Below are 12,493 nucleotides of genomic sequence, written 5' to 3' on the forward strand. Positions count from 1 at the left end.
TATAGCGCGCTGTTTTTTCTATCCTATCTTTCTACCCTATCATTCAACTCTCCTATTTTCAGCACGTGGTGGCGATCGTGGCTCAACTTGAGCCAGTGGGCAGGCCTGTGCACTTTCCTTTTCATTCTTCCTGACAACAACAGCAAGCAAGCAAGCAAGCACCCCCTGTTCTTCTATCATCATTCGCTATGCTTTTCCTATTGATAAAACGATGCGTAACATTTAAGCATTGCCCATATCTTGCACTACGGACACCATTTTGACAAAATTGGATTATATTGTGATTTTGCTTTTCTGAAATTATTAAATAAAAATGTGCATAGTTCGATAAGTGAAAAAGACTATGGGATGAAACCTTCCATAGTGTACGCACCCACAGCATTTTCTGGGTTGTGACAAAGCGAAAACAGTTATTCCTTCTGGCAATGGACAGAATAGCTGATGACGAAGTAGGATAATGACGCTCCTTCACGGAGAGGTTCGACGGTAGCCGTTCTGCAGTTGTAAAAGATGGCGTTCCTGTGAATTGAGAAATCACATCTTGAAATATCACCTACTACCGTACACTTGTGCTGCGGGCATGGTAGCTTTCAGAGGTGCATGACGCCGTTGTACGTTGACAGAACATAAGGGTACCCAGGCCCCGTTTAATTTCTGTACTTTTTATTTAGCAGGAAGGCGCTGTGCCTCCTCCAAAGTCTTTGCAAAAATTCTTATTCACGGTCTCATGCATAGACGTATGCCCGTGTATGAGGTAGCCTCAGAAAAAGCTGATTCAGTTATCTCGGCTAGCTAACGCTCTTTATATCCCAGAGAAAGTTAACAGTTCCTTTTTCTTTCCTAGAGTCTATATTTACTGTTAGTGCGCCACATAAACGGATTATTCAGCACTTACTTGCAGTGAAAGTGTCGACCTAATGTAGTAGGGTCGGCGGTACCGACTGCGTAAATGTCAATCACCCATGTGCGTTTTTTCTCTCAGTACATAAGTTAGGTAGGAGGGTTTTACCACTTTATGCCTTCATGCAAGTGGTAGCGAAAGCGCAAGGACTACGGATGCTTCCAAATGTTAGTTTTGTTCACGTAGTTCACATTTAGCCTCACAGTGAGCAACGCAGGCCGTAAATAATCTTGAGAAAAGCACGGTGCACCCGTCAGTTTCAAGCTCTGTACTTTGACTGCGAAAACTTTTTTCGAGGCGGTTACACATGATCCGAAATAATTTATTTGCGCCTGTAAGCAGATTAGTTGGTCCTACACGCGCAAATTGTTGGTCACATTAACTTAGTTGCTGAAGCGCTGAGCCTGCCTCGCTATGCATTTTTGTCAAACACTCATTACAAGCTGTATGCCTTTCATACCCCAAGCGAGCAGCTAGCTAATCAACTTGGTCTTGGAGCGCTCTTCGAGCATCAACGCTCATCCTCATACACGCCGACCTGGTCGTGGGCTCTTGAAGCAAATGTTTTTCCCGTCCTCATTCCGCATTTTTCTTCGCTCTGGTCTTTCTTCGTCAGTGTTAAAAAAAAATTCGTTTACGTGACCTCGTTCGACGAAAGACAACGAGCCATAATAAGAATCTGATGCGTGTCTCCATTAAATAGGTGGTGGTGGCGGAAGTATATTGCACCGGTGTCGGATGTGCCAGGGGCGTTGTGACCCCAAAACAGCCGACATCATTAGTTGTGTCACTGTTGCCTTGGAAACGCATGCAACATTTGTGCTAACGCGTCAGCACGCAACAGTCCCCCATCTAGGTCAGTGTATAGGGCCGCAGCTTTTGTTTTCGACGCGGTGTTGTTTGTGTACAAGCCGCCTATTGCTGACACCAGCCCATATATTTCGATTTACGCTTTGCTATTGACCGTTTAGTATAAAATCACCCTAGTGTAGGCAAGGTTATCAATAGCAAGATGCAGTTACTTCGCGTGAAATCGAAAATATAAAATTGGTTCTTGAGGAAAGGAAATGGCACAGTATCTGTCTCATATATCGTTGGACACCTGAACCGCGCCGCAAGGGAAAGGGTAAAGGAGGGAGTGAAAGAAGAAAGGAAGAAAGAGGTACCGCAGTGGAGGGCTCCGGAATAATTTCAACCACCCGGGGATGTTTAACGTGCGCTGACATCGCACAGCACACGGGCGCCTTTTGCGCTTCGCCTCCATCAAAACGCAGTTGCCGCTGTCGGGTTCGAACCCGCGAGACGCCGCGGTCGGGTTCGGTCAAGCACTAGGTCGTTACCTTGACGCGCCGTTCTTGGATCTACCAGTAAAGCAGGGCTGGTTGCCTGTTAGGTTGCACAGATCCTGGAAGCGCACGTTATGAGTCCTTTTCATTTCGTTGTTTTTGTTGTTCCCTTGAACGTCTTTCATATAACCGATTTCCTACGAATGGTTTGACCTTGTAAAGAAAACAGTTTGGAGACAAAATGCTGAAAGACAGTGATAAGACGTACCTTGTACCACTTTCGTAACATGATCTCACACTGATACAACTCTTAACAACCTTCAAGGACTGATTCTGAAACCAAGGCCCTAGAGAATCGTGCAGTCTGCCTTATTTGCAAACACTGTAATGGTTGCATGGCCATAAACACACCGAAAACTTAGCCTTCTTTTTATAGAAACGTTTCGGGCCGAGAAATTTACAGACAACAGTAATATCACTTAGTCCTAAGGTGCCGCTTAGGGAAGGTACTTTTTTTCCCCAAACTTTATCACTTCGCATAAAACCAGCTAGAAAGTAGCAGACCTCTCTCCCATGAATGCGCTCGGTCAGAGAAGTGGTAAGTGCTCGCTGAATAACCGCTGGCTCATGCAAAGGCACCATAACTTACCGGTTAAAATTAGCGGCAGACCAAATTTACATTACTACTAGTATTGGGAAACTCAGTCCTAAGACCATGTATAGGAACCTTTGCAGATAATGTAACACAGGTAAGTAACAGTCAAAATCATACATATTCCCACAGTAGCCACATAATCACCATCTTTCAGATTGTGTTGAATGCTCGAACCTAAATGTTGAATTTATTTTCTCAAGCTCATTTATTACTTAAGAGAAAACATACTCTGTGCAGTCAACAAACAATAAACGAAAATCCTCCTATGTTCACGAGTGCACAGGAGAATGTGAATCGTACGGAACAATTAAAGACGCAGAAATACTAACAAAGAAATGGTCTTTTTTTGCTTTATTAAAAAAAAGAACGACCAAAGAGGCTGTAGCTTCAGACAGGACGTCTGAAGTTGTTCAGCAGTTTCCAAAGCTGTGACAATAGGTAAACGCATAGGTAAAAGTTCAGCAGCGCACTCATTAACAAAAAGTTAACGTGAGATCTGCAACACCCATGTTTCTTTTCAAAGCCAGTCACTATTTGCAATACAGAACAACCCTCTGAGCATCCTTCCAATTGGCTGCAAATCTACTTGCCCAAACAACTTTCCCGGTGAGCCTGTTCAGCCCACGCTACCTAGCAGAACTCAAAAATTCGACCAGAATAGTCGATAGTTAATGCAACACAAGTGCAGCTTCACGTTCATTTCAACAGGAGCTTCAAGAGCGTGTAAAAGGAATGATGATTGATCGACACATGAGACGGCGTTGCTTTCATTGCATAAGCCATTTACAGGTGCTCGGGTGAAGGAAAGAAACACGACTCCTTCACATCGCAAGGACAACGAGACTAGAAAAAATCTAGAAAGCGCGCACAAGTATAAGTAATCACACAGCTGTATACTTGTTTAGTGTAGTCGCTGCGTACGTGAAAGGTGTTTCACTTCTGTTTGCTGCAGGCCACAAGAAATTTACCAAACCACTCCAGAAGACTGCTATAGACTAAGCAGCAATTGGTTGACCACTCGTTCGTAGAACATCAAGGGCCCACGGCTTAGGCTCACTGAGTTATTTGTACACCTCTGAACGTAAGATCAATTCGCTCATCGTCCAGCATCTCAGCTATACTAATTGCTTCGTTAGCTATAATGATTTACAAGTTAATAAACCAGGGGAGGTTAAGTACAACGTTTATTTTGGCAACAGCGCAGAACAACGGTGCAGAGATGCCAAGACCGAAACAAGACAAGGCGCGTCATTGCGCACTATTCCTTTCTGCGATGTTGCCAGGGTTAACATTAACCAACTCGCCAAATTTTCCACCTTTCCTCATTCGCGAAGTAATCTTACGAACCGAGACGTAGCAACAGTTCTGAAAGTCCAGCCTGTATCGTATCCGTGGAACTCCTTTTTTTACATGCAAAAAGAGCAAATAAAAATTGACAACATATACTCTTTTCACACGGCCCTTTAACCAGATTTAAAGGGCATTGCGAACCATATAACGGCACAGACGTTATTTGGAAAGCCAAGAAATGTGGCGGGAAAAGCGGTGTTCGCCGCGTTCTACAGTGCTTAGAAAGTTGCGAACAATGTGTCGGAAGGTAGGTATAAACACTGGATGAGCACACAAGCAGGCACACGTGCACAACGAATACGTAATATGTACATTGAAGAAACAGGAACGAGATATCTAACGTGGGAGCACACTTTCGCGCTTTGAACTTTGAAACGCTCTAGACGATCAGCCTCGTGTATGGGGCCGACAGTGGAACGGCTATGAGGATTGACCTGGTCTTGCTGTTAACGTGCTGCAAGGCAGACAACAAGAATGTAGATGGCTAGGATGGTAAGCAAGTGACTTTTTAAGAGGCAATTTTTGAAGGTTCAATGAAAACCAACAAGCCAGTGAGCCTTATACAAATTGTACTATTGTTATTATAACTACTGCTGGCATATATGGCTATCATCAGGCTATGATCATAAAGAAATAACTGCTACAAAGTTATAAGTAAGTCCAGTAAAACACCAATCAGAAACGATGCGCTCTAAAAAAAAGGTACGGAGAAAAGCCTTTCTATTAGGGCGCTATTCTTCTGCGTTGACACAGTGATATTTGATTTGTAGGCACTGATTCGAGACAGCAGGGACCACTTGTGGTAAGTGACAGCCATTGTGGTGGTGGATTCGGGCACTGAACTAACTGGATACGGCACGGAACGACGCGAGTTATGGAAATAGATGGATCAAAAACAGAGTGAGTGTGAGGAATCACGTAATCTACATGACCCTATTCTAAGTTTTTTTCCCGAATTCTGATGTCTCTCGAGCAGCTTTTCAGGAACCACCTCTAGAGTATAGCGAGAATTTTAGGCTCCATAATATGTGTTATTGGGAAATGTTTCCAGGGATCATAACGTGTAATTTTAGAGAAGTGCACGTTTTCTACGCTGCTGTCCTACCATTTTCTCCCCCACCCCCCTTTTTTTTCCTCTTGTGACAATTATTATATTGGCTTGCCTGACAAAACACAACTTCTTTCAAACCTCAAAAAGAAATATGGAGCACAGTTATACGAAAACAGATTCGAAGTTTTAGGTTTCACGCCTTAATACTGATTGAATGTACAAAACACTTTTTTTACTTATAGTGTCGCAGCAACCACTTCAGACCTTTTCCTTGCCCGGCGTACAGCAATTTGACCAGCTAGGCCTGGGACGATATTGTGCATTGATTCTTATGGAAACTGACTGTCTTGTCTGTTGCTTATGATGAGAACTGAATTTGAAAGCAGAAGCCACTTATATGCTTACTCGCTTGCTCTTCTGACGTCAAAGGAAGGAGCGACTTACAGTGGTAGATACAATATTAAAGTAAAAAAGGCAGTACGAAACATGCCTCTAAGGTCTTGTCTCACACCTGCTGGTGAAATTTTCTTCTAGTTCCGTATTTCAAGAAACAGCTGCTAGCTGATGAACACAAAATTTTACAATATAGATTGTCATACCTTGAGTGTAAAGACAGACGAACTGCTAAAAACTGCCGAGGTTGACTTTGATATAATACGGCGATTCAATTTTGATACCATTATTATGTTTTTTTGCTAAGATTTTCGTGAATGGCTCAAGAAACGACACGCCCCCCGCGTTGGCCATTCGTCACTGGCTCAAGCCCAGCGACAGTTGCTGGCGTGGCTTTGCTTGAGCCATTTACAAAAACAGGGAACAAAAACAAAAACCAAACAAAATATGGTGCACTAAAACTGGTATCTTTGTATTAAATCGGCCGAGAATTGCTGCATCTTGACCGCAGAGGGTGCATGCATATCTCAGATTTCAGAGCACGTCACACGTTATGATTGCATGCCGAAAATAATTTTTGGAACTCGTATGACAAAAGGACAACAGTTTTAGAATTTCGTTCAACGTTCCGTGCCGTACTGTGCGATTTGCATTTCTAGGCTTAAAAGCCTTGCGTTGAAAACAGTTGGTAGCAAAACATGTATCGCATGGCGCGGAAAAGCGAGCCTTCACCACGAAGGCTGTTATCACACAGAAAGTACAGATTAGAAGGACAAATGATAAACAAAACTCAGTGCAAAGGGTGAACGTACCGAGAACCGAAGATTTGTTTTTCAGGAAGGTGGCAGCAGGAATTAGGCCATTACAAAAATTGCACTACCCTATGCTGGGAGGAGATACATATATTTTTAAATTTATTAACTGTCATAAGGGAGTAATTCACTGCTCGTGTCGAGTGTAAGAAAAAAAAAGCAAGCGTGTATTAGTGGAAACAGCAAGAACGGCACATAAGACGGATAGAAATAGATTGGGACATGACGCTACTTACAAATGACTGATTTAATTTTTTTATGCCTCGCTTTTCGTCACTCATATACATTTCTAATAAAGTAAAATAAGGAAAAAAAGGGAAGTGAAAAGTAAACAATGAAGACGACTACGCGGTCAATAAGCGTTGATCGTCGCTGTGCACACTCAAAAGGAAACAAGATATCCTTTTTCGTAAATGCCAATGGGGACTGCTCAAGCGCTTATCAGCCGTGAATCCTCACCAACGTCTCTTCCCTTGTCTTACGCGCAGGACACGAGTGACCACAGACCAACGCGTAGATACGCAGAGCTGGCAGCAGCAAGATGGCCTATCGGGTGAGTTTTTCGTCCGCTGATCGGGTGACGCTGTCAACTCCCGAGTTTGCCGACGCCGGTATGGTCGGAAAACATGGGCACTAGAGGTTACCAAGAACCTTCGGAATCGACAGCAGGGGCGATACGCATGCGCGGAGCTCCTCGGCGACTTTGAGAGAAAAGGAAAAAGTTAATTTTTACTCCAGAGTGGCGCTGCGACAATGATCGCATAGTGCCTGCGCAGCGGTTGCTTGGAGGCGAACAGTTCGAACAGTAAGTTCGCCTTCTTTTTTTTTTTCTAACATTAAGTTGCTGTTGTATGAGTTTCGAAACAAGTGCAATAAAACTTTGGGTCCTTGCCTTTTTCTGATTCTTTTATGCGCCGTTAACTCGTGACCCCCCCCTTCAACACCAACTTTATCTAAATCTATGCCTTGTGAAACACTTTTGGATAAAAAAAGTAACGAAACTCGTCCACCCACAGTGAATCCTTCTCAGAGCAAACGCATCTTCAAGAAATAGGATTAGTGAGTTGCGGAGCTATTTACAGCCACACCGCGCTCCTGCCGGAAAAAGAGCAGGGTAAAAACACAGTCGCTTTGCTTTACGACAGTTTTGTTCGGCCAAGCGTTTCTTCTATCTCCCTCTCCTCTTTTTCCTCAAGGCTTTTTAAGCTCTCTTAATGCATATACAGGCTGTCGCAAGCCGTCTGTTGCAAGGCAGCTGGGGCGCCACCAGAACTCATCATAGGGAACACAGAAACGTCCGTAATCGGCGCCACTTCTCTGGCCTCCGTATTTCCTCCCGTGCTGTGGACAGGGGACAACGCGGTGGTGCGTGCACTCTGATCACATTGATCATCACACACACATTCTGTTGATGCACACAGACCTACCGGCCGGGTTAGAGCGTCCTGCTTGTCGGCCTCGGCGCTTGGATTTCAACGAGCATTCACAAGTGCAATAAAGTACCTTCGCGGCGGAGCAACTGCCCAACGGCACTTAAACGTGTTCGGTGTCACTGGGTGACGAGAGCTGCTTTAGCGAGCTGCAGCTATGCCTTAGCCACGGGGACTGCGAAGGTGACGAGTTCCGCGTGGCCGGCCAGGAGGATCTCTCCTCCGAGTCCTTGCAGACTACACCGACGCCGCCAGATGCCCCGAATGGGTCATCGGCAGACAGGTCGTTCTCGGGCCAGGATAGCTGGACCGCCGGTTCAGATTCCTTGGCGGCCACTTTGTTGCCCTTCTTGTGCCCTCCACTACTGGCGCTACCGGACGACGGAGAAGCGGCCGTGCGGGGAGGGTCGGCAGGTAGCTTGCTCTTCTTGCAGCTCCAGGCATCTGCGGACGGCGTGTTCCAGGAGTGGCACGGACTGAGGGGACTCAGGCAGGGGCTCAGGCTGTCCGGGGGGCATATGTCGTTCGCCGATGCGACGGAGGGTCGCCCCGTCATCACGGCGTGCACTTCGGCAACAGACGCTGGGCCGCTCGCCACTTCGATGCCGCCGATGACTTTGTGACCGTACGGTGAGAGTGGCGACGCCGGTGCGTCGAGGATGTCATCCGCTTTCTTGCGGCCCAGCGCCTTGAAGATCTCCTCGTCCTTGAACCTGCGCATGCGCACATACTTGAAGTATAAAAGGGCACGAAAACGAAGCTTAATTTTATAATATTTTCTGATGGTTGCTCGGTAATTTTTTACTCAAGCATTAATCTTATGTAATAGAACATGAAGTACATAAGCTAGAACGTTATATGCGTGCATTCCGAGGTTCTTACGCAACAACTTGCAGCTACAGGTGTCACTATGACCAAACATGAACGCTCGTGAGGGTAAAGTGGCGATGACCAGTTGATTGATCTGTTGTGCAATTTGTGCCTAGTGCTGGTTAGAGTATCGTCAGGGAACACACTAGAACAACCGATAAAACACAAAATGTATCCTTTCTTTGGGGGGGGGGGGAGGGGGCGGAATGTGAATTCAATTGACAGTGTTTTAAGATTTGAAGAATAACGCTGTATTAGTACAAGAAAAACATTTGCACGAAGATGTCTTATTTATGAGCTTCCAAAAAATGTCCATTTGTACATAAATCTTTTTAAGAAAAAGCACGCCGCAGTATACTGGGAACATCCCCGCCACGGCAATAGTTGAAAGTGCCTTTTTTTAACATAGGTGCTCATTTGGTGGCTGTGTGGAACATCTGTGCGAAGAAAACTGTTTGCTCATTCTTAAAGGAATATGCAATCGCTTTGATTTCTTACTACCTCTCAGTGTCTTCCTGTACTTAATTCTTGCTGACCAACAAGGCATTAAGCGGAGCGAACTATTGAACCAAGTAACAAACAGCCTGACTTTGATCTCATAAGGTATGGTAGAAGGCAAGATTTTAAGTTAAAGCACTAAATTAAATGAATGCGACATAATCGATATAAAGATTTTCGGAGCATGAAACTTCATAGTTACGATGATTTGCCGAAGCAAAGAAACATGAGTGTACTCACCCGTGGTTGTTCCAGCTGGCCGCATAAACAAAATTAGATGGCGTTATTAACTCCACACCTTCATTTCGTGTCTGCATAAAATACCCAAAAGGTACGACAAACTCTTTGCAGCATCAACATGGCTCGCGTGCTCTTGGCTGCATGAGAAGCGAGTAGCAAGCAAAGCGAGTCATCAGAAAATGACAGGCAGGTCTCATATATTTATCTGATGGAGAAGCAGAAACGGCAAAAGTTTTGAAGCGTCGAAGGACTGCGTTCGTATATGCACTGAGATCAAGACAGTGACAGTGTCTTCAGCTGCGGTGTTCCGTGGAACCGTCCAATAGATTTTCTGCTTACTTTTTTTCATGCTACTTTCGTAGCCGGCGCCTTGCAACTGCCTGAGCACACCTAGCTACATGCTTCTAAGGATTTATAACAGGGACTTACACGTAGTCTAAGCTTTCTTTTTACTCCGTCCCATTAGCCGCATAAAAAAATAAACGCATCACTACACTGCAACGCATGCATTGATGAGAGAGAACTCGAGTCACAACTACAACAATGTTGGAGGCGTAGTATTCTGGTGCATGATACTGACCTTGAAACACTCAAAATCAGCACAATACACAAGCGCACTTAATGTCACAAGTTCGCACATCAGCGCCCTCTGCAGTCAACTAGTAAATCTTTGTACATTTAGGTAACTTGATCGCCTTAGTTTTGACACCGCCTGTAGGTGTACTGTAGAGCATCATAGTTTCGTGGCAAGCGCTCTGGGATGACAGCAAGCAGGAAGTGTGTAGGCTCCACAAAAGAGCGCAGCAGATGGCATTGGCAGCGGCATCTGCGCATTCTCGGTGATTAAATTGTTTCCTATTGTGATAAGGTGCTGGCCATGGCATGGTCAGCACTCACGTAATGTTAAGAAAAAAAAGGCCACGTGCACCATATGTCACAACAATGTTGTGTCCACGTTTTCCTCACCCCAGTGGACACGAGGACGTAGACAGCGGCGCCGTGATAGCTTCGTCTGGCTCGTCTTGAGATTGAAAACAGAGAGAAGAAATGGCTACTGATATCGCGCTCGTGCGATCAAACTGACGCAGCTGCTGCGCAGAGAAAAGCATAGTCTCCAGCTCCCGCCATGGGTGCGTTGGCCTGGCAACTCTGGCGACAGATGGCACATATGAAGAACTGCAACGACGAGAATTCGAGCTGCGACGTGCTGAAGCCGACGAGAATTCGCCACCTGGCGGCAGTTGGTCTCTAACCCAATAATCCGGATTCATATTTCGCTTAGACTCAGGAACAATATCATCGTTCCCTCCTTGATTTTATAAGATCAGTCAACCTTTCTTCATTTATTTAAGCATCCTCATCATTCCTCATTTCATACCTATATGCCCTGAGGCAATAAGCATTGCATTAAAGAAAATCTGCGCCGATTGCGAGCAAGTAGTGCCCAACAAAACATCGGCGCGACAGTACGAGTTGCAAAAATAGAAAGGAAAGTAAAATGCTAGGCCATCCTCTTGTTTCGGGCCTTCTGAACTCTGTGCCGTGACGCTAAATAAGCAAAGAGAAAAAGAGAATAAGAGAGAAAAAAAAAGAAGAAGACAGATTGGTTCCCGTCTAAGAGAACTTGCCCCTGCAGCACTTTTGGTTGAGGAGGTGGCAGACACCACTAGGATTGGTCCCCGTTGACAGTAACCAAAGATAGATAAAAAATCATAGGGGTGAACCGCCAAATGAAGCTGTCGATGCACAAGAAAACGAAGACTGCTTTAGGGATGCTGATTCGTAATCTGGCGACTAAACGCCTATCCCTCGGCATGAAGAACACGCTCCGCGACCTGTTAGACGCGTAGAAAGCAAATAAGTTACAACATCCGCCTGAAATCCCGGAGAGCCCCGACGCTCTGACGCTCTGAAGTACTGACCTCAAATACAACAATCTGATAAAGATTCCTTTTTTATTTCCAGCATTTTTGATTATGCAGTGACGTCAGATTTTAATGGAGTGCTAGGTAAAGAAGAGGAGGAAAAAGATACGCCCAGGCTGTTCGCTCGATAGCTGTAGCCATTATCCCGCCTTCAATCTCAAAGTTTACAGGACCCCTGTTCTTGCGTCTTTTAATCTATCAGCCTACATACTATTACTACTCCTTTTCCCGTCAAAACTTTCCTGTATCCAGCAATTAACTGCCTGTGCCTTGGCCGCTACCCCGCAGTCGGTATGTGCTAGCATTGTTTGCGGCCAACCAAGCAACCAGCTGTACCTCCAGCCCCCACGACAGACACCGGTCCTAAAGTCAAACTGGACAACGTGACCACAGACGCACATCCCCGAGAGTGTCCAGTTCTCGCTGCCCATGTTTCTTTTGTGGCTCGAGTACAGCTAAAAAAATACCTTTCATGTGAACGTTGGAGTTTTTATTTAGGACAAAGCACTAGGCAGACGCCAGTTTCTAATGAGCAACAAACTAAAGAACACGCCCCGCTCTTCCTCGAACGCAAAAGTTTTCGATGAGAACATGCAGCTCATAAAAAAGAGGCCATGACCTCCGAGATTATGGAAAACAGCATAGGCCAATAAGCAATCATTCTTGTTCGTAGCATCTTATTTGCTCCGCGACAAGATCGCAGCGAAGACAAGTAATTTCAGCGGAATGTCCACCTAATTATATTGTGGTGCAAGAGAACCAGACAGGCATCATTGTATGGTGTCCACAATTATTTTTCAGGCCCACGCAACCAGGCGTAAACTGGACTGTGCGTGGACTGCGCAGAATCTCTTCTGCCCGCACACCGCGTGTAACCTGGTTGGAGTCGTCTTTGTCTTCGGCCGGACCATCGGAGCACGTGGTAGGCTGCTGCAAAATCTACGAGCGTGTCATCGTGCTAGAGGAAACATTATGTAAATCAACATTGCGTGTACCTGTGATACCTCTCGTGTACCTCTCGTGTGATAATGTGCACGAAGTGAATATATACCGACACGGTCGCATGGATGACATACGGTCTT

The 12,493-nt window shown here is 45.3% G+C and overlaps 1 protein-coding gene across 2 annotated transcripts in view; it reads right to left on the minus strand.

Moving 5' to 3' along the window:
* Positions 1-3,170: 3,170 nt before the first annotated feature.
* Positions 3,171-12,493, minus strand: part of LOC144125451 (retinal guanylyl cyclase 1) — a 145,893-nt gene continuing 136,570 nt past the window's right edge. The window contains exons 19-20 of one of the 2 annotated variants that reach the window (XM_077658829.1): positions 9,487-9,501; positions 7,866-8,591 (exon numbers count right to left, since the gene is read on the minus strand). In XM_077658829.1, the coding sequence (XP_077514955.1) occupies positions 7,982-8,591; positions 9,487-9,501 (625 nt within the window). In that variant the 3' untranslated portion in view covers positions 7,866-7,981. Of the gene's footprint in view, positions 8,609-9,486; positions 9,502-12,493 lie in introns of both variants that reach the window. The other variant, XM_077658830.1, reaches the window with a different exon arrangement.

This window comes from Amblyomma americanum, chromosome 3 (genome assembly GCF_052857255.1).
Source record: "Amblyomma americanum isolate KBUSLIRL-KWMA chromosome 3, ASM5285725v1, whole genome shotgun sequence".
In the NCBI taxonomy this organism is placed as follows: Eukaryota; Metazoa; Arthropoda; class Arachnida; order Ixodida; family Ixodidae; genus Amblyomma; species Amblyomma americanum.